The sequence below is a fragment of the Centruroides sculpturatus genome, unplaced genomic scaffold (assembly GCF_000671375.1).
Source record: "Centruroides sculpturatus isolate CEXI.00-Female unplaced genomic scaffold, Cexi_2.0 scaffold277, whole genome shotgun sequence".
In the NCBI taxonomy this organism is placed as follows: domain Eukaryota; kingdom Metazoa; phylum Arthropoda; class Arachnida; order Scorpiones; family Buthidae; genus Centruroides; species Centruroides sculpturatus.
This window is the reverse complement of record NW_019392628.1, coordinates 579,049-600,675: the sequence shown is the minus strand read 5'-3', so window position 1 is coordinate 600,675 and position 21,627 is coordinate 579,049. Positions and strand designations below refer to the sequence as shown.

General features: G+C 30.9%; 2 protein-coding genes across 3 annotated transcripts in view; one reads left to right on the top strand and one right to left on the bottom strand.

Annotated features, from left to right (window-relative positions):
• The window catches only part of LOC111617794 (transcription initiation factor TFIID subunit 8-like), a 33,127-nt gene extending 11,899 nt beyond the window's left edge, over positions 1-21,228 (bottom strand). Inside the window, exons 1-2 of one of the 2 annotated variants that reach the window (XM_023359094.1) lie at positions 21,111-21,228; positions 1,532-1,630 (exon numbers count right to left, since the gene is read on the bottom strand). In XM_023359094.1, the coding sequence (XP_023214862.1) occupies positions 1,532-1,630; positions 21,111-21,165 (154 nt within the window). In that variant the 5' untranslated portion in view covers positions 21,166-21,228. Of the gene's footprint in view, positions 1-1,531; positions 1,631-17,800; positions 18,028-21,110 lie in introns of those variants that run through there. The other variant, XM_023359093.1, reaches the window with a different exon arrangement.
• Positions 18,305-19,596, top strand: LOC111617793. Its single transcript, XM_023359091.1, has 2 exons — positions 18,305-18,368; positions 18,572-19,596. Exons 1-2 carry the CDS (start codon positions 18,320-18,322, stop codon positions 19,579-19,581), a joined length of 1,059 nt encoding a protein of 352 aa, XP_023214859.1. The 5' UTR covers positions 18,305-18,319; the 3' UTR covers positions 19,582-19,596.
• Positions 21,229-21,627: the final 399 nt, after the last annotated feature.

Here is a 21,627-nt window from a genome sequence, read left to right as displayed (position 1 = left end):
ATTCGGTTACTATTCGGTATTCGGCCGAATACCTAAAAACAGGAGTAAGAAATAACAAAAACACAGTAAATTAATCATTTTGGTATTTAGATTTAATGTTATCGGGTTAGTGTTGTTTGTTTATATTTATTTATAACTTATAACATGCACAAAATAAAAAAACATAATNTCAACGCAAAGTAGATTAATAGCAATATACTAATTCATGGGATATACTACACTAATAATACATTTTTTTCATTCTTTTTGGTTATCCGATTTTTTCAGTTATCCGACCAACCCGAGTCCCCAATTGAGTTGGATAATCGATGCTCTACTGTAGTATAAAAAGTCTCCTTTATCTTGCAAAGCAATTGAATTTTCTTTCCAAATCCCTAAATTCATAGAGAAATTCAACATCCTTTATTCTCTTAAGCTAAAACAATTTAGACTGCAGAATTACTAAATTACAAAGAAATCTTTATCAAACCACAAATAAGATTTAAGTGAATGTTAAACGTTAAACTTTAAACATGCCAATTGACACATTATTTCCCTCAATATTCCATACTTCACAAAACAATTTACTATAGTGTATGGAATACTGCTCTCTTTATTGTATCTTAAGTAAACTGTTGTAAATTTGTACCACAGCTAAAATTTAGATATACAAATCACTGACATGTGATCAGAACCAAACAATCCATCTTCTGCATTATAAAATCACCTAAAATTACAATGAGTAAATTGTGATTGAACTATGTCCCCTTTTTATTTTAATATTTTGAAAATTACTACAGATACAGTAGAGCATCGTTTATCCGAAAGAATTCCAGTCGGCCTAAAGTATAATTTTTATTTGTTTTTATATTTTTCAATGTATATATTTCATTTGTAAAACATAAAGAAATCATTTTTAATGATACAATAGCCACGATTATTATTTAAAAAAGTTTACGTTAGGCTTAACATCGACAAAAATTCAACTCAAAGCGACACGCAACGAAGAAAAATTTCAACATGGGATAGGTTAATATATTTTTTCGTACATAATCGGTTATCCGAACAACCCCAGTCTCCAATTGATTCGGATAAATGACGCTCTACTGTATTTACTTCTTTTAATGACTGTTGCAGATAATTTTTAAAATTATATGCTAACCCAGTGTTTCTCAAAGTTCACCTGATACACCTCATTAAAAGAAAAACTTTTAATTCTAATTTAGGGAGTCCACCAAATTATTACTTACTATCCATATACATTTTTAAATTTTAAATGATTTTAATTTAAAATTTAGTCAGTGTTTTTAATAAATATGATTACTATGAAAAACATTTTTTTTTATTTCACTATATAATATGCTGTTTTTTTTTTCTAAGAACTCAAGGATCCCCAATAACACCAACACATTCAGAGAACATGGGATTTACAAATTATCTTGGATACCTGGATACAAAAATTTCCAGTGTTCTGCACTACTTTCCACTTAACTCAAAGTATTTCATAATGATAATTAATTAAATATTAATGAATAAAACTAATCATTTTTACCTAATTCAACTAAAGCCATAACAACATCTCCAACTAATGGCTGCACTCTTCCAGACAATTCACAAAATCCTCTACTGCTTCTTGCAATTTCTGTTAACACTTGAAAGAAAAAAATTTATCATCATATTCAAATAATGTAAATAAATATTAAATATTCTAATATATTAAACTTTAATGTGGTGTATTTTAATATCAGAAATCAATACAGTTTAGTAAAAAAAAAAAACATAAAATCTAAATTTTGTCAAAATTATCATCAATTTATCTAAAAATTTGTTATAAGAATATTTTAGAAGATACTCTCAAACATTTATATAATTTAGCTATTGCTTATAAATATTATAATTATGTTGTTAGGAAATTAGTAAATAATCTTGAAGCATAAATAATATATTTTTCAAATTTAAATATTAATAGCACTTATAGGTAAAAAGGAAGGTCTGCTGTATTACAACAATTAATAATTTGTGTAGGCAGCATGAATGATTTTTCAATTTTTTCAGTCAGTTGTAAAGAAAATTTTATATACTGTATATCATATTTTTATAATCTACTAGTTTTTATATTGTATAATCCACTAATATAACAAATTACTGTAATCTTGTGTAAATAACCTGTGATATATACAGTCGACCCCCTATAACACTGTTGATTATTCCGTTTTATATGAATTCCATGTTGTACGAGTCAGATTTTACAAATATGTGTGCCGGGCTGTGAATGGTTCACGTATTTGTAAAATCTTAGTGACTTGTACAACATGGAATTCATATAAAACAGAATAATCAACAGTGTTATAGGGGGGTCGACTGTATGCCACAGAAAACTGCTGGAACAAAAGTAGAATCTTTACATAACCAATCACCTACAGAGTAGCTGTTGAAGACTTACTGTTACTGATCTTAGAAAGTAATATCTCAAACTCTAGAATAACACTTTTATATTTCACTTCATCTATATATATATAAAAATGTGTGTGTGTGTCCTTCATGCATTACCACACCGTTTATCCAANAAGTTTGGTGAATGTAAAATAATTAGCTTGTAATATAAATTTTTTTTATAAAAAAAAATTTAAACCCCATGAAAAATAATTTTGTAGTGCAAAAGTTGTTAAAATTGATATTATACAGGGTGTTGTGTAAGAAAGGGGGGCAATAGTTTTACCGTGTTCTAGAAGCCTAGAGGATTCAATTTCTTATAACATAGCCCTTCAAAAACAGTTTTAGTGCTAGGAGTTACTTCAAGACTAGCTACCCGTTAAGATGCTACTCTGCAACACTGTAAAATAAGCCTTAATCTTTCAGCTTCTATGCTGTACTGAAGTACAAAGGAATGCAAGCAAACTACATTTTTGCAAAAACAAAGTTTTGAAGATAAGAAATTGAAGGTCATTGAGATTGTAACTATTCAGTCGTGCTACCCCTGTAACTTTTCATTTGGCTTGATATAAATCAGCCTGCTATTTTAAGTTGATGGCAAGTCAAATTTAGATAAACACGATTATTTAGTAATCAGCAAATATGGCTGAGTTTGGTCACCTACAGATAAAATTTAATAATCCTTTAGTGATAAGTTAATATAAAAATGAAGTTGATTTTAAGGTTTGATGTAGTTTACTAGATAATTAAGTTTCCAATTATTCTAATGATGATAAACATAATCTTGATTTATAATGATTACTGTTTCCTTGGATGTCTGATTTACATTTAAATTTAATTGAGTTTAATTTTCTCTTTTCTTTTTTACAAAATGCAATATTTTATTTTCAGGAAAGAGTTGGAAGACGTTGTGGAGCTCTTAGAGTCTTGAATTCTTATTGGGTTGCCCAGGATTCAACTTATAAATTTTTTGAAGTTGTCCTGGTAGATCCTTTCCACAAGGGAATTCGACGAGATGCAAAGATCAACTGGATTTGTAAGGCTGTTCACAAGCATCGTGAACTGAGAGGCCTGACATCTGCAGGAAGAAAATCAAGAGGTCTGGGGAAAGGACACAAATACACCAAAACTATTGGTGGTTCCAGACGTGGCTGCTGGAAGAGAAGGAATACTCTTCAATTGCATAGAAAACGCTAAAATGGTTTTTGTAATTTTATTGAAAATAAAATTTGTGGAGAAATGGAAACAATAATTAATGAGTGTTAATCTGGTACTAGTTAATTTCATTACTTAACATAATTTTGTAGATTGGCATATAGATATGTAATCAAAACTATGAATATTAATGAATAACATGATTTATTCAATTATGACTGATCTATTAACTTTTTCTCACAATAATTCAGTAATTTTATATAAAAATATATAACATTGAGAATTTTAGGAAAACAAACACACACACAAACCAAACAAACACACATTTATATTTATTTATATAAGCTGGATTTTTTTTAATGTGAATTTTCTTTTATAATTTATAATACAGCAAACTTTATTGGGTGTTAGTTGTATCAGCTTTCACACCAATAAACAGTTTGCTATATTCTTATTTAAGTTTGGCATCTTTAATAAAGAGCACTTTTATAAGTTTTTTTACATTTCCCTATTCAATTTATTCTGTATCATTACAGGTTACAATTTATAACTAAGCAAAAAAATATTTTTCTAGAATTTTCAACAACAGGATTCACTGTATCACAGATTTGTTAAATATATAAAGCATTTAAGACATAAATATTGTTATAATAGTAGTTAATCCGTGCTCTCAAAAATTCATTCAGAGCATGGATTTTTGAGAAAAATAGTTAAATTTTAACTCATCTATAAAAATTATATATATTATACTTGCTATGTATTTAGTGTGATCTTTAGCAACTTAGTGTAATTATCTAAAATGAAAATTTTAGTTGCAAAGAATTATATGTGGAGTGATCAAAAAATAACTTTTCAAAGCCAATAATGCAGACAAATAAGAGAGCTGTTCAAGAAAGACTTGCATGGTTTTTCTCGGTTGAAATAACAATGGAATCAAATGAATAAAAACTCAGTAAACTTGCTCCTTCCATCAAAATTTGACAAGTCCAGTGTCATCCTGCTGATTGGTACTGTGCAAAAATGTGGGAAAGTGTTGTCTGTCTTCAGTCTCATACAACTAAATATTTTGATGGAGCAGTGCATGACTTTGAAATTTTGCATTTGCTTTGGGAAATTGTCAACGTTTTCAATACAATGAAACTAATTCCCATTAGAGCAGCACAGTGGTGGTTAGAACAGTTTTGTGAATTGTTTGAGAAAGAGGTTCTAGCATTTCAGTCACCAAGGTTACCAAGTAATGGTTGGAACAGCAAGTGGAATTGTCCATGAAGATTGTCATGTGATGTTTTTACACTATTTTGCTGAAATATCTGCATATGCCATGGGTCTGTTCTGGGTGCCTAGATAGCTGATGCCAGAAGAAAAGCAGGTTTGAATGGTTATGTGGGTTTTTGACAGTCCTTGCTGACAGACACAGAGACTGAAATTTATGATTATATACTGTGGATATATATAATTACAAATTTTACTACGGATGAGAAGTTTCTTTACTATCATGATCTGGAAAATAAGAGTTCTGTAGAAATTTCCATAATTGCAACACCAAAGAAAGAGAGTTATGATGTGTGCCAGAAAAGTTATGATCATTTTCTTTGACTGGCAAAGAATGTGTATAAGCAAGCAGTATCACAAGAAATGACTGTTAGAGTATACTGAGTCAGTATTGAAAAATCTAGTGGAGGATATCCAGAGGAAGTGCCCATATCCTACTGGAAATTGCACCATGAGAATGCTTGTCTACATGTGACAGTGACAACCCTCAGCCAGAAAGCAGATTGCAACTGTTTGTCTGTGGATTTGACTCTATAATTTTTTCCTATTTCCAACCTTGTAAAACCTCAAGGTTGTAAATGCCATTCAAAGAGGTCCTAAAAGCAGTGGAAGTGATTTTGAAGACCATGCAGAAAGATGGTTCCTAGCTTGTCTTTCACAAGTGATACTGATGCTGGTAAAGGTGCATTGCTTCCAATGGGGAGTAATTCAAGAGTAAACAACAATAATATTTAAGTCATATGAATGTGACTTAAATTATGAAAGTCTTTCTTGAGCACCTATGTACTCAAGAGTTTTGCTGTTTTTATTTCCACAGTAAATTTCTTGCAGATAAATTCTGTATTTATTAACAGAATCACTTAGTCTGTTCAATCATTTATTACATGCAAAATACTTGTTCATTCAATCATCAAAAAATTCCAGTTTGTTTCTGCAACCCACTTATAAGGTTGGATGTTTGAGTCTCTGATTTGAATGAAACTTGGTGAGCATGTAGCCCTAAACACAAATGAATTTTTTCTCATTTTGAGCTTTAAACATGAGGAATAATAATGCTAATGATATGAAAAAATAATTGTTACATATTTAAAAAGAAAACAAAAGTTGTAAATGTTTGAACCTATATCTTGTAGTTCCAGTGTCTAGCATTTTATCCATTCTGCTATTGCTGTTCTGAAAACTTCCAAAGACTTAAAAGCTAAACACTCAATTTTCACAGGCTTGTTTTTTTTTTGGAAATCTTGAGAAGTGGGTCCTATGTATTTGGACAAGGAGCTGTTTGTGTTTAGGGCTACATGCATATCAAGTTTCGCTTGAATTGGAGACCCGAACAACTGACACACTTTTTTTTTGTTAGTAATGGCAGCTTTCAGTTTGACAGCAAATATGTTATTTCAAGTGGGATAAATCCATGGATTCCAAAAGATTGTAGCCATGGCCAACAGATGGTGTTACCTTAAACTTCATGTTTTTGGTAGAGGTATATTTCCATTCCATAAAGGTGGTCTTTTTGTTCTGGTTGTATAAAATGGTGGACCCATGACTCATCGCCTGTAACAAGTTACTGGAGAAAGTTGTCCTCTTGCCTGTAACAGTTCCAAAAAATAGAGCCATCCTCTTTGTTGTCAGACATTAATACATGCAGAAACCTGTCTTTCACAGATCTTATAGTATTGTAAGTCATCACAAACTAGGTCAAGCTGAAAGACAGAAAATGGTATGTTTATTGCCTTGGATTAGTCAGTCAATTCTTTCAGCATTGACTTCAGTTGTCTGCAGCTTTCATCGATCATTTTCTCGATCACTTGTAAATCTTTGATGCTGTTCCTTGTCATCTTGTTAAGTTAGAATGGGACATTGTCTCCATACTTTTTTCAGGCTGATTATTAGATTTCAGCAGATGGATGATTGGCTACAAAAATTGATTAGTGTTCAGACTTCTTCACAACTTTTCCTAACGTTATTGGAAATGTTACATCACAACTGTTCTACATTCATGCATCATTTTACCATTGTGTTATCAATCTGGGTCATTAATAACTACATTGGAGTTACATTTTACAGAGCAGTTTAAAAACCAAAACATTGTAAAGTTTTATTATTATCCCCTGTATATAGAAACCAGAGTGATGTCAGATTACCAGACATTCTTATAAATTTTGAAAGTTAAATTTGTTTATACATGCTCTTTACTTAGTTAAGATGATAGTGTGTGTGATTATATTGTGTTAAGATGGACTGAAAAACTGCAAAAATGTTAATGAACATGTTTTTGTACAAAATCAACATTTACATGTGCATATAAAAATTTATTTTTCAGACATGTACTGTAAACAAACAATTCACAAAAGTTACACATGTTCAGAGTATGAGAGACCTGATTTAGGTGCATTGCCTCATTAGTCTGTGGGAAAGAAGAAAACTTGAGCATACAATGTGTACTAGCCTGGACAAAGTCATATTCATTTAGCATAATGCAATGTAGACTATAGTTTACTGAATTACACTGCCTGAGAATATTAGATTACCAGACATTCAGATTCCAGATTAACAAACTTCTGTATAGATCTGACTAATAAAAGATGACTTTTTCATCACAGTAATGAAGATAATTGCATCTATGATGATACAAAAATTTTAAATTGTTCTTTTGTACTCATTTGTGAATAAAAATTAACTTACAACATTATATTAACAAATTAATATTATAATTTTTACTAACCAGTGAATGTAAAGAACTATTTTAATAAAAGGTCAATTAATATATGTACCAAAATTGTCTTTCAGGTATTTGAGCTTTTGAACAAGAAAATTTTTCTTAAAATTTTTTTGCAAATACTTTTGATAACATTAAAATTAGCATCTTTGGGTGTTTACAATAGATAGATGGAAGAAAAACGTTTAACACATAATATTATCAATATCTTCTAATCTGATTACTGGTGTTAATAAACATTCCCACTCAATGAACCTTTATCTCTGGTAATGCTTAAATTTCAGGAACAAATGTTTTCAGCCTCACCCAAGGTCTGCTTCAGGTTAATTGAAAACAAGATTCCAAACTTAGAACGGCTTTCCTTGGAACAACTTCAAACGTTGAGTTTCAGAATAAAATTGGAACATATGCGTGTGCTATGGAGTGTTGGTGACTTCTTGCTCTTCGCATATGTAGTGTTAGGCATATGCTAGCACATTGCTGTCTTTAGAGTTTATACATTCCCCTTCAGGCTGGCCCTGTATATTTCAAGGGCCTCAAGGGTCCTAATGTGGTCAATGTGGAAGGCTCTTTTTATCAGTCTGGCATTGGATAGGTCTGCATGAATCCTTGGGTCAGTGGCATAGGTGAATAGGGTAGTGGTGTATTGAGCATGGTCTGTCATATTTGTGCTCACGAACTCTGGTGGATGGAACGTTTAGTGGAGCCTATGTACACCATATCACACCCAAACCTGTCATTCCTAACCAGGATACTGTATACTCCCAGAGCTCTGCAATCATCCTGCTTGTCTTTTGCATTGTGCAATAAAAAGTATCTTGTGGGGGACCTTCAGTAGGTTAATTTGATGCCTGCTTTAGTTGCAATTTCTTTATACAAGGCCTGAAGTCCTTGGTTGTACTCAACTGTAGTGCACCTGTTGGTGTGGTCCTGATTCTGAACTCCGTTATGAGCCCATTGAGTATTGGGTGTACCATGTGTATCATGTCTGGAATAGGCTCGCACCAATCCACGTATTAGTTCTTTTTTGTAACCATGGTTTATACCAGCAAACTCAGCCAACCCTTACACTTATAAAGTCGTGGCATTCCAGATGTTAGGAGAGCATATATGCACCCTTCCAATTGGAGGGACACTGTAATTGAACTACAGAATCTTGAGCACATTGCAGTGGGACACGTAAACACGTCCCACCGCAACATCACTACCCGAAGATGTTTACAAGACAGACTTGAGGAGCAGCTGGAAAAAATAATAGAAAGCATTGAAACAATACAAGAAAAAACCAATCACTATGCAGGAAAAAGAGCCTATTGCACAAAACATTGCTGAGATTTCATGTTTGAAGAACCAATATGGTGATGGAGACATGTTTACCAAAGAGGCTTCCATTTCTGCTACCTTTTGTGTGTGTGTTTATGATGACACTTTCTACATGCACATGCATGTAGAAAGTGTCATCATAACATTCATTGATTCTATGGCCATGCCAGTAAAGATGGAGATGAGGAAATGGATATTTTGTACATTCTTTGCTTCAAAACTGAGAATGCTGTTGAAGGTAAAATTGATTCTAAATTCAATCTGAAAATACAGGTAAAAAAAATGAAAATGAATTCTGACAAGAAATTTCCTTCTTTGGGAGCTACTGTACAAGTTCCTGATGTAGACAAGAAATGAGGTGATTTGCACAATCTGTTGCCAGTTGTTATGAGTACAACAGATTGTTTTTACTGACTTCTGAAGGAATTTTAAAAGAACTGTGAGATTTTAAATCACTATGCCCAAAGAATTTACTCAGAATTGAAGACATTCCTGTCTGTGAAATACCTCTCCAGTTAGATGCTATTGCTCAGTCCACAAGAAGCGGCCAAGGATTTGTCAAGTGTATGTGTAAGACCATGTGCCAAAACATGAAATGCTTTAGTGTGAAAAAAAAAGCAATGAAGTGCAATTCAAAATGCCATTCAAGCCTTCCTTGTTGCAACAAGTAAGTTAATTTTTTTCCATAAGAAAGTTTTGTATTTTATTTGATACCTTCTTTTTTTCATGACTCTCTCTTTTCAAGTTTTACTCTTTTGTGAGAAAAACAAAGTGCAATTTAAAATAAAATTTTTTCCTTCCTTGTTGCAACAAGTAAGTTCATATTTTTATTTTCTCTTGTTTTCCTCAATAAGAAAGCCCTATATTTTGTATGTTTCTTTTTCATGTCTTTTCATTAAAAGCCTTTTCATGACACTCTTAATACTTTGCCTAAATAGCATTTGTCATTCTATATCAGTGTTTTTCAATCTGTGGGTCGCGACTCCCTTGGGGGTCGCGGGTAAAAGAAAAAGACAAGTGTTTGTAGGTCCTACACTACATTAAAAAAAACTACAATTTCAGCGAGAATTACGGCCCACCCCAGAAAATGATAGCGGAAAAAGTGTTGAGCTGATCTGCAAAAAGAAATAAAAAGTAGAAACGTAGAAGCTGAAAATTCTGATCCTAAACAAAAAAAAAAAAAAAGGTCAACATCTTCCTGTACTGAATGTTATAATTAAAGGAAGTTTCATACTTTGTGTGTGTTAAGTTATTGTCGATTCTTCTGAAATTTTCACTTTAATCAACAATAATTTGTCTTAACAGAGAGAAAATTAAATACATAGATTTTAAAATCACTGATATAGTTTTAATATGGCCCTANACGCACCAGACGGAAAAACAAAAAATATCATGTATCCACAAACACTCCAATAAATAAATAGAATTGAAACGACACTTTGAAATGTTTTCCCAATGAAAATGAATAATAATAATAAGTTTCAATAAAAATGATAAAATGTAAATTGAATTTTATCATGAGCTTGCTTGAATTTCCTTTCTTCTGAGATTGCAACAATGCGTGATGGGTAAGCTAGTTTATTATATAATTATGTGTATAATGAAGTGAAAAAATGGATTGTTGAGAAGGAACCTTCCAACTTCATGTGTTGTCATTTTGTAGTTGTTTGTATCTTCATTTTTTTTTAATCATATTGCTCTATTTCTGTTTTATCTGTTAAATATCAATAGAAGATAATAAATGTTAAAATAAACACATGAAGCAAGCATATAAAACAATTTATCATAACCTGCAGCTGTTATCTTGTTTTAATGATGTTTGCTGTTTTCTTCTCTCTCTCTCCCATATAATTATTCATTTTTCTTATTTTGTGAATGGCAGTGGGAGTGAATAATCATATGGGAGAGAGAGAAGAAAACAGCAAAAATCATTAAAACAAGATAGCAGCTGCAGGTTATGATAAATTGTTTTATATGCTTACTTCATCCATGTATAACTAAAAAAATTTTTAAATTAACTATAATTGAATAGTCTTCAGTAACAGAAAAGCTTAACATTAAAATTCAACACAATTCTCAAAACAGAGGAATTAAATCAGAAACTCAACATCACCTTAACACCAGGGGTGAAATCAACACTAAATCCTTTTTACCTGTTACCAGTGTAAATTGTGAGAAAATCTTTCTTCAGAGGAATTAATTGCCAGATGGAATTAATATTGCTTTAGCAATGATTTTTTCCCCCCTTCCATTTTTTTGTTTTTAAATCAGCAGTTCACTTTCTGCATGATCTATGCTTAAATTGAGATTTTAAAAATTTTAAGTAGAAAATTTTTATTTTTATTTTAACAATTATTATTATTACAGTAGAACCTCGAAAACTCTGCCTAATGTGGACTGAAGGGTGGCCGAGTTTGTGAAAATGCCGGGTTATTGGGAATGGGGTTAAAAAAATAAGTACAAGTATTTCCTCAGAAAATACTGTACTGTACTTGTATGTATTGTTTACTTGAGAATATAACAGAATAAACTGCCCAAATACCCTTAAACAAAGGAAAAGTACGTCCTTTATGAAGGCATAGAGCCTTTACTACATGAAAATGAAAATTAATGAATACACTGTGTACAGTAATTTACCTGATAAGACAGACCTCAGAAAAATACTTTATGAGAGCTTTTATACTTTTATAAAGCTGTCTATAATGAAAATTAATTAACTAAGGATTTTTTTGCCCTGCCAGGGTGTGGCCGAGTTATCCGGAGTGCCGGGTTATCGAGAGCCGAGTTTGAGGTTCTACTGTATTAGATCAACAAAGTAGAAATGAAATGATAAGATAAAATTACTTTTGAAATCCAACTCATCCTAAAAATATGCTTCCTTACAGTAAAGACTATGAATTGTAATGATCAGACGATCCAATAAGATGCAGAGATTCTTTTTCATTCATTACAATTTAGAAAACATTACACACAAATTTATTTTACTGTTATCTTCTAGCTCAAAAGTTATTTAATAATAATATAAATTATATATGAATGTTATTTTAAGTAATACAAAATGAATTTCTACATTGTATAGTTTAAAAAATGAAATAAATAAATCAAAATTGTAATATCAACCATCATCTTTAGTTTTAATTTTGCTAGCAAAATAAATTCTGGAAGTAAATCTACTGTGTAAACAAAACAAAACAAAACAAACAAAAAAAAACAATGCAGTTAAGCTAGGACTATTGTTTTAAATGTATATAAATGTATGTTTCTAATCATAAAGTTTATTTTATAAAATAATATGATGATAATTATTGTATTGTGTTTTAACTATCAAAGTTCTCTGAAATGACATCATTAGCTGGATAGGGGGCAACACCAGAAATTTATTAGCTTTCAAGATACATATTCAAGTAGAAGTATTAATTATAGCGTGAATTGAATATGCAGAAAATGAATAGGAGAAAACTAAAGGCAACATATGGGTATGTGTGTATTTAATGGTTTCAAGGAAATGATGAAAAGGAATGGTAGATATGTCCATGGTGCCCATTTTCTAAAGATATTCATAATGGCATTAGACAAATAAAAAGTTGTTTGATGAATTCATAACTGCAATTTAAAATATGCATATAATTTGGTCCATTGCAAAACCTGCATCCATCCCTTTCAAATTACCTTTAACACACACAATCCACAGGTTATCTGCACAAAATTACAGTATACACAGTAGATTTACAAAATTATAGTTGAAGCTATGGAAAAATTATAATTTAATTAATGATTTGAAAGCTATTACAGTGCTTCATTTTTAACTAATTATTGAATCAGAGGCTAATAAAATTTCTTTTTCTTTCATTATATTGCTCATTCAGATAAATGCTTTTTTTTTAGTCTTTCAAATATAAAAGCACTTTAGACAATAATTTTTAAAACTTTGTTGCCATTGAATTCTACTGGCAAAGAAATATTATCTTATTTCAATCATTGACACTGAAACTATTATTGTATGATATACAACCCAAACAAAAGCAAGTTGGCACGGAGATCAAAAACAGACAAAGCAAGTGGATAGATAGATAGATAGATAGATACATTAGTTATATAGTACCACCTAATATATTACTCATTTGGTTTGTCTCTAGAAAAGCATGAGCTACTGTATATTGATATTGATGGCATAAAAGTGCTCATCAGGATATAGATGACTTGCTGTTTTATGAGAGAATGCTAAATTGTAATTTGATGTTAATTAGATGACAAGAAAAAAATATTATGAAATTTTATAAATTTAATCTGTAAAAATTTAAATATTCCAAAATAAGAATATTTATGTTTGATTCATTACNGAAAAATGCGAACTAATGTAACGTCGTATGATGAGTTTTTGTTCGTATCGTGGAGCAAAAATATGTTCGAATTTCATGTCGTATCCTGAAAATTTCGTATGCTGGGGCGTTCGTAACCTGAGGTACCACTGTAATGCCTAGTTATTACATACAATGCCTAAGAAAGTATATATAATAATAAAATCATTTGGATATTTCATACTTTGCCCAAAAATGCCAGACATTCTAAACAACTCCTGCTTTTCATACATTTCCAGTAACATATACATTATTTAGTCCAGGAAAAAAAATCTATGGATGGAATGCTGGTAGGATTTACCATTTGTATCAAATATATACAGCACAATACAGTAATAACTTGACTTACGCTACCCCAACTTATGTGAACCCGGAGTTACGCGATTTTCAAATCTTGTCAGTTCATCTTTTGTTTGAGCGCCATGCAACTCTCAATTACTCACTTCCCCCACACTATTGTTCAGCTTACATGTTTGGACATGTCGCATGGAATCGTCACATAGCTACAATTTATTTCTGTGTTTGTTATATCTAAAGAGACTCGAGAGACTCTATGTGTTGATTTCTTGTAACTGTGAACGAATCAAAAGACGAGATAAGATTAACCAGAACATTTATTAGCTTACATATATCCTACTTGGATTTTACACAAATTGCAAAATTATACCCTGACTTCACGAATTCGACTTACGTGGTTATCGCTCGGTCCCATCTATCGCATAAGTTTGGGGTATTACTGTAGATATTTTTTTATGCAGTCACAACATCAATATTATCATTTAAAACTATATTCATAACCAGAGTGCACTTATTGTATAGTAAATTATATTACATGCAGATGAATAGTGTGCACTGCTGCACATGTCTAACGATTAAGAATGAATGATTATTGAAATCAATAAATAATTATACAGGTATAAGATTTCTGTTGTTCTTTTCCATTTGTCTTTTAGAACGGCTTATTAACAGTGTGATTTAACAGCTTAGTCAAAATAAAACTGATACAGTAGAGCGTCGTTTATCCGAATCAATTGGGGACTGGGGTGGTTTGGATAACTTATTTTTCAGATAACGAATCATGTACGAAAAAATATATTAATTTATCCCATGTTGAAATTTNAAATTATAATTTAATTAATGATTTGAAAGCTATTACAGTGCTTCATTTTTAACTAATTATTGAATCAGAGGCTAATAAAATTTCTTTTTCTTTCATTATATTGCTCATTCAGATAAATGCTTTTTTTTTAGTCTTTCAAATATAAAAGCACTTTAGACAATAATTTTTAAAACTTTGTTGCCATTGAATTCTACTGGCAAAGAAATATTATCTTATTTCAATCATTGACACTGAAACTATTATTGTATGATATACAACCCAAACAAAAGCAAGTTGGCACGGAGATCAAAAACAGACAAAGCAAGTGGATAGATAGATAGATAGATAGATACATTAGTTATATAGTACCACCTAATATATTACTCATTTGGTTTGTCTCTAGAAAAGCATGAGCTACTGTATATTGATATTGATGGCATAAAAGTGCTCATCAGGATATAGATGACTTGCTGTTTTATGAGAGAATGCTAAATTGTAATTTGATGTTAATTAGATGACAAGAAAAAAATATTATGAAATTTTATAAATTTAATCTGTAAAAATTTAAATATTCCAAAATAAGAATATTTATGTTTGATTCATTACCAAGAATTATAGAATTTTTTAAAATGTATTTATTTTTTTAATAATTTAAAATATAATAATTATTATTTGAATAAAGAAACAAATATTAGAAAACTATTCTTTACCAATAATAAAAATAATATCAAATAATATATTAGCTATGAAATCAAAGTGAAGTTTTAATTTTTCATTATATCAATGATATTTATATTTCTTTCAATGTGTGTAATGAAGAATATTAGATCAAAGATGTTTGAACTATTTACTGAACATACTGCCAATATTGTAATAGACTTAAATGGGTAATGAACAACTGGAAGTATAAATTTTGGGTATGTGATAAGTCAAGTGGGCAACAGTTAATTGGGTGACAGAAACTTAAAAATCGCAAGCTTAACAAGCATACAATTTTCTGGATATATTTCTTTTTCTGTAAATACTGATAAAATTATAAAAACAAATATGGACAATACCATCTGGTAATTGTCCTGTCCTGAATATGTACTATACTTATTAAGAAGTGAGATACAGAAAAGTGCAAATGATATATTGAAAGGAAAAGGTAAAAAGGTGATAAATGACCATTTATTAACAACTGATATCAAATCTAAAACAAAAAATAAAGCAAGTGGAAATGAAGTTATACAAAAAATTTGGAAAATACTATAAATGTTACAATATAAATGTGTACTGTACATTTATGAAGAAAAAATAATAATTAGTAGTAAAGTTATTAAACTGTTTATTGTTATGTTTTTCCTAAAACAGAACTATATTTTTAGTCACTATATATGGCAATAAGTATTTTTAGAAAAAGAGCACTGTCTATACCTCCCTCCAAACCTTGACTCACATCAAATATCAAGTAAGCAAATAATTAATGTCATTTTTTTGAAATGTGAATGGAAAAGGCTTGTATTTTTTTGTTTAAAATAATTTTACTCATCAAAATATTCATCTTCACATTCAATTACACTTTCCTAATGGAAGGACAGAACAGTTTAATTTAGAATTTAAAATATTTAATGGTAAACCTGAGCTTTCTATGAGGAAAATCATATTATAGATTGATATATAAGGATAATCCTATGTCTGTGTGAAAATCTATCACTGCCATTAAAAATGAAAATAAAGGGCAAATTGCATCCTTCATCATTTCAATAAATGTTATGGACAATTTAACTGAAATAAAGGATACCTAACAACCCTAATTACAGTATAAGTAAAAATTGTATATGCTAGATCCTTTCATATTAACAAATTTGAAGGATTGATAGCAAGAGAAGAAAATAGTTTAACAAAATCTTCACAGACTATACCTTAAAATATCAATTTAAATTTGCTTGTAAATTTTTGGCTAAATCTAAATAATTGCTTCACAAATGCAATCATTCAGATTTAGCCAGAATTATCAGATAATCAGGTTAATGAAAATTTTAATGCAATTCCCAACCACAATCCCTCATACAACACTGCTTCACTCTAACACAGTTCAAGAATTAGAGACATTTCCATACAAAATGTCACAATTGTTAGATTCAAACTCCATCATTTGATATTTATTTTATTCAAGCAAGCATGCATATTGTCCATGGATTTTAGAATATGAAAAATTTCAATCTTGTTTCATGCCTTTTGCCCAGTTTCCTTTAATTTGTTAATGAGAACCAATTGTCCAATTTCTTGACCTAGCTTACTATAAATTAGGTGTCACTAGTTGGTGATAGTGTTCTAAATTAACCCAAAAGACTGTCACAGTATCTTGTTTTTTATAGATTAACAGTGTTTATCAGCAAAGAAAAAATTAATATTAATGTGCAATACTTTTGATTGTAATTGTTAGTTAATTATTGACTACTTTAATAAACATATCTCATTAAAATATGAAAAAGTATAGTATACTTTTGCTAACTTTTGGAACATAACTATTTTGTACTAGTCCTTTGTTTTGTATAGCACAGATTTATACAACACAGCACTTTTTTGGAACCAAACTACCATATTATAAGGGGGATATCTGTACTTACATATAAAAGATTTCTCACATCTAGTTTGTAAAACTAAATGTAGAAACTGCTTGAAAAATGTTTAGGCACAGTGAAATTCCATTAACTCGGCATCCAGTATGCGGCACATTCAGCACGTCATTGGGGGTTAGCGGCACATCATTCTTTACCATCATCATCAACAACTTCCAAAATAAACCATATGGAAACAGAGGAAGATTGCGGCAATGCTAAGTAAAATCAGTTAGCTCATGCACAACTTTTCTAAAGACTTTTCCATTACAGCACTGGTTTTATACAAGAAGAGAAATATTCAGGATACTCGGAATCAATAATTATCATAGACACAGCTACAGTACAATACTGTTAACGTACTTTTATAATTTACAGTGCATTTGTATTTATATGCAAATAAAAGTGTACAAAGCATAAAGTAGGAATAATGTTCTTGTTTCAAACCAAACAAGGGTAGGAATAGCCTAGAAAAATTGAAATGGCATATAAAACAATCATAAAAGGTGGATTTGTACAGTTTTACATGCAACGATATGCAAAAATGTGTTCAAAAAAAAAAGAATAAACTGAAAAACATCGTCATCCGATAAAGCCACATCAGTCCCAACAATATAGAGTTAATGGAATATCTCATGATGGGTCGCATGTAGGGGTATGGTTCCTTGACTTATTTGTTCACACAAGATGGGTCTACAATTTGGGGGCTCGCAGACCCCTCATTCGGATATTGAATTGTACCTGGAATTTTACCATAATCGGAATCCAGAATTAATTTGCACGGTATTCAACCAAATACTTTGAAGATTGTCAGGGAGATGCAACACCAAGATGGAAAATTCATAACATAAACAGCACTTACAACTCTGCATCATTTCTGTTAACGTCTCCAACGCCGCTTTATCTATCGAACTGAATCCAGCTTCGAAACACATACAACAAACAGCCGAAGATAGAGCTTTACGGCGAGCATTAACAACTGTCGATTCCGTCGTCGACATTTTTATTAACTAAAATCTCGAACGTGATACAATTAACACATCGCAATCGGTTGTAGTCAGTTTGATATGAGTTCGAGGCTATTCGCGTTTTTCACCGGATGCTCGTCCTCTGGTGTTTAAAAACAGAACTACTCTATCAGGGTCGTTTGAATGTTCTTCGTATATTGTCAACAGTAGAGATGAATAGTAAAAGTAAAGCTTTCTGTTGTGTTACAAATTGTAATTCCAAAGCCATACGTGATCCCGATATAAGTTTTCATGTATTCCCACATGAAAAACAGATGATTTTTCGTAAATCAGAATTCGGAGAATCTCAGAAATGTAACTGACGGGATGAGTGGATTCGACTGCTAAGAATTGGAAAAAAAGTTACGAAGTATATGGTAGTATGTTCGAAACATTTTATTCCTGAAGATTATATTTTGTCATGTAAGTATGCTATCGTGTTTTTATAAATATGTTTAGATTATTGTAATTCGATAGTATTAAAAAATCAAACTGAAAAAGATTGCATAGAGTCTAAATATAAAGTAATTTAATATTTGTATTCGTTTTTAACCTATACTATAGGATTATCTTCAATAAAATGTAATTCTATTCAAATTGTGAAATAATTCTTATTTAAACTTTAGCATATGCATGTAAAAGAAGACATTTAAAGAAAACTGCCGTACCAAGTTTACTTTTACCGGAGAGCAGTATTTATACAAAAACGTGTTCTAAAAGAATTAAAAGAAATAAGTTTTCAGAAAAAACGTATCAGACAGAAGAAACTTCCCATGAAATTGAGTCAGAAATCAGTGATAGAGAACAAATAGAAGAAACTTCCCATGCAATTGAGTCTGAAATTAATGATAGAGAAGCTGCTGAAACACTTTTAATGTTATGCAATTCTAATTATGATAAAAATTTAAAATGTCACAGATCAGTTGGCATACAAATATCCACTGCAGAATTTTTGGTAAATATACGTAATTTCATTAAGACAGAATCCCAACTAAATTCCATTACTGGTATACAAACTTTTGAACTATTTAATGCTATTGTTAAACTTTTTAGTGATGTATGTAAAACAAAACAAATCAGTAATACTAATTTTTCTTTTGAAGATAAACTTTTTATGGTCCTAATCAAAATGAAATTAAATATTTCTTTTTCTGTTATATCTATATTTTTTCATTGTTCTGTACCAACTGCAAGTAGAATATTTTACCCAAGTGTGAAAATTCTTGCTTCCGTACTTAAGTGTGCAATTGTTTGGCCATCAAAAACAAATATTTTAGAAAATATGCCTAAATGTTTCGACAAGTTTCGTAATGTAAGAGTAATTTTGGACTGCTCAGAAATTACAGTGCAGAGACCAAAGTGTTTAAAGTGTCGAATACGTTGCTACTCACACTATAAAGGTGACACAACTATAAAATTTTTAATAGGTGTTTCACCAGGTGGAATTGCAACATTTTTAAGTAGTGCATATGGAGGTAGAACTTCTGATAAGGCAATCTTTGAACAGAGTGATATCTTAAATTTATTAACACCTTATAGTGACTCAGTGATGGTTGATAAAGGCTTTTTAATTGATAAACTTTGTTCAGAAAAAGGAATAGAAGTAATTCAACCACCATTTTTGAAAAAAAAATAAACAACTAAATAAATGAACTGGCACTGAGAACAAAGGATATTGCATGTGCCAGAGTGCACGTTGAAAGACTTATTCAGCGAATTACAGAGTTTAACTCTTTCCGTCCTGTGGACATTAAGAGGGCCTCTTTTAGCAAATCCATTATGGGTTCGGCCAGGCCCACAATCGGCGGTTGGGTGGTGAGGAATGGGGCCCGACATATCCGGACGGATCACCCCCGAAAAATTCCTGCGGATTTTTTGACCCGTCCGGATTCGATCCCGAGTCCCCCCATAACGGGGGCCTGCCACCTTGACAGCTCGGCCATCCGGCCGTAATTTCTCGATGCGCATTTACGCGATTTTGATAACGCGTATATCAAAATCGCGTTAATCAAATACAATGGTAATGATACTCGCCCAAACACGATCTACTAGAACAATTTTCGGCTAACAAGTTATTTGTTGCCTTAAAGCTAAATAGAGTACATTCAAAATCCACAATCGTGATTTAAGTATATATATAAATTCCCTCTGGCGTCCGTCTGTCTGTGTATCCTTCCTTAAAACATGAAAGTCGAAAGCAAATATGGAAAGTTTTGGGGAAAAGGCCTTCATTAACTATATATGAACTTTCCGGTTTGCCCAGAAATCATGCTATTTCAATTCAAATATTTCCCACTTAATGCCGGTAATCTATTTACATAGATAATTTAATTTAATTCTATTGTTAACTAACAGAAAAACCACAAGACACTACTGGAACTGAGAACATTGCGACGTTGTCGCAATAAATAATTGCTTGTTACTTTTGTTATTCCTATGTGTATTGGCTTCTTTTCATTCATTCTTATAATAATAAATTAAACATGAAATACGCAACTCTTCGCTCGCCTTTCGTAATTTCCAAATGAATGGCAACCCAGAACTCACCATGGGGAGTGGCTGCGTCAGTTCCACAGAGTTGGAAAGAATGCAACTTCACAAGTGATGCTAATCACTTGTGAAGTTTCATTTATCCTAACTCACACTTGAAGACATCTGTTTAACGTTAATTAAATAGTTTAATAATGATTAAAATTGAACATTTATTACATACAAACATTTGTACAGTACATTAAATTTACAGTATTATTCTTATAGAAACTAACGCATGCAATATTCTTACTACTAACAATAAAAGTCAGTAACGATACCTTACCATAATGAAACCTACGAACGAATATTGCAAATAAAATATAATGCAATTCTCGGACCATATTCGAAGTAGAAATTAAAAATAACAAACGATAATACTCAATAATCAGAACTAATCGCTGATTCAATATACCATTACCAAATAACACTGAAAAGTCAGAGTAGTCTCCGACTCTCCTCGGTGTCTTATCTCTTGGACTTGCGCAAAATTTAAAGCATGAGAGAACATATCGAATTTTAATATTATGGCATTTAAATTGAAATTGCCATCTAAATTTTATGTATAATTTGGTAAATTAATTGAATTTATTTAAAAAAATCCACGTGTTATAAATGAATTTAACAATACTTTACGTTTGAATTTAACATTATATCGTCCGTCGTTCCATTTTGATTTCTTATAAATCATAGTTTACTCGCTATCAAAATTTTTCTCACAAAATTAAAATACAGGTGAAGAAAGAAAGCGGAAGTTTACTTGTTTTTTCCTCCAACAATGCATTCAAACAATTGGTTACTTTCGAAAAATACGTGACACGCGTTACGTCACAACATTATTCTATTTCAATTACAGTAATTCATTTGAAAAATTAAAATGATTCCATTTTCTAATAAATAAAATTATTAAAATGAAATTTACAAATGTCAAGTGAATTCATTCATTCTAATGTTATCTTGTATTTTGGAAAGTTTAGATATTTTTATTATACACCCACACATGGATATTTTTTCTTTTTTGACCTTTTCCGTTTATGGAATTCCGAAAGTGCTTTTTTGTGTATTTTATTGTTATTTGATTCAAAAACGCAAAAATAAACACATTAAATTTAAGAAACTCGCTGTAAATTATCTAGCTCAGTGTTTCTCAACC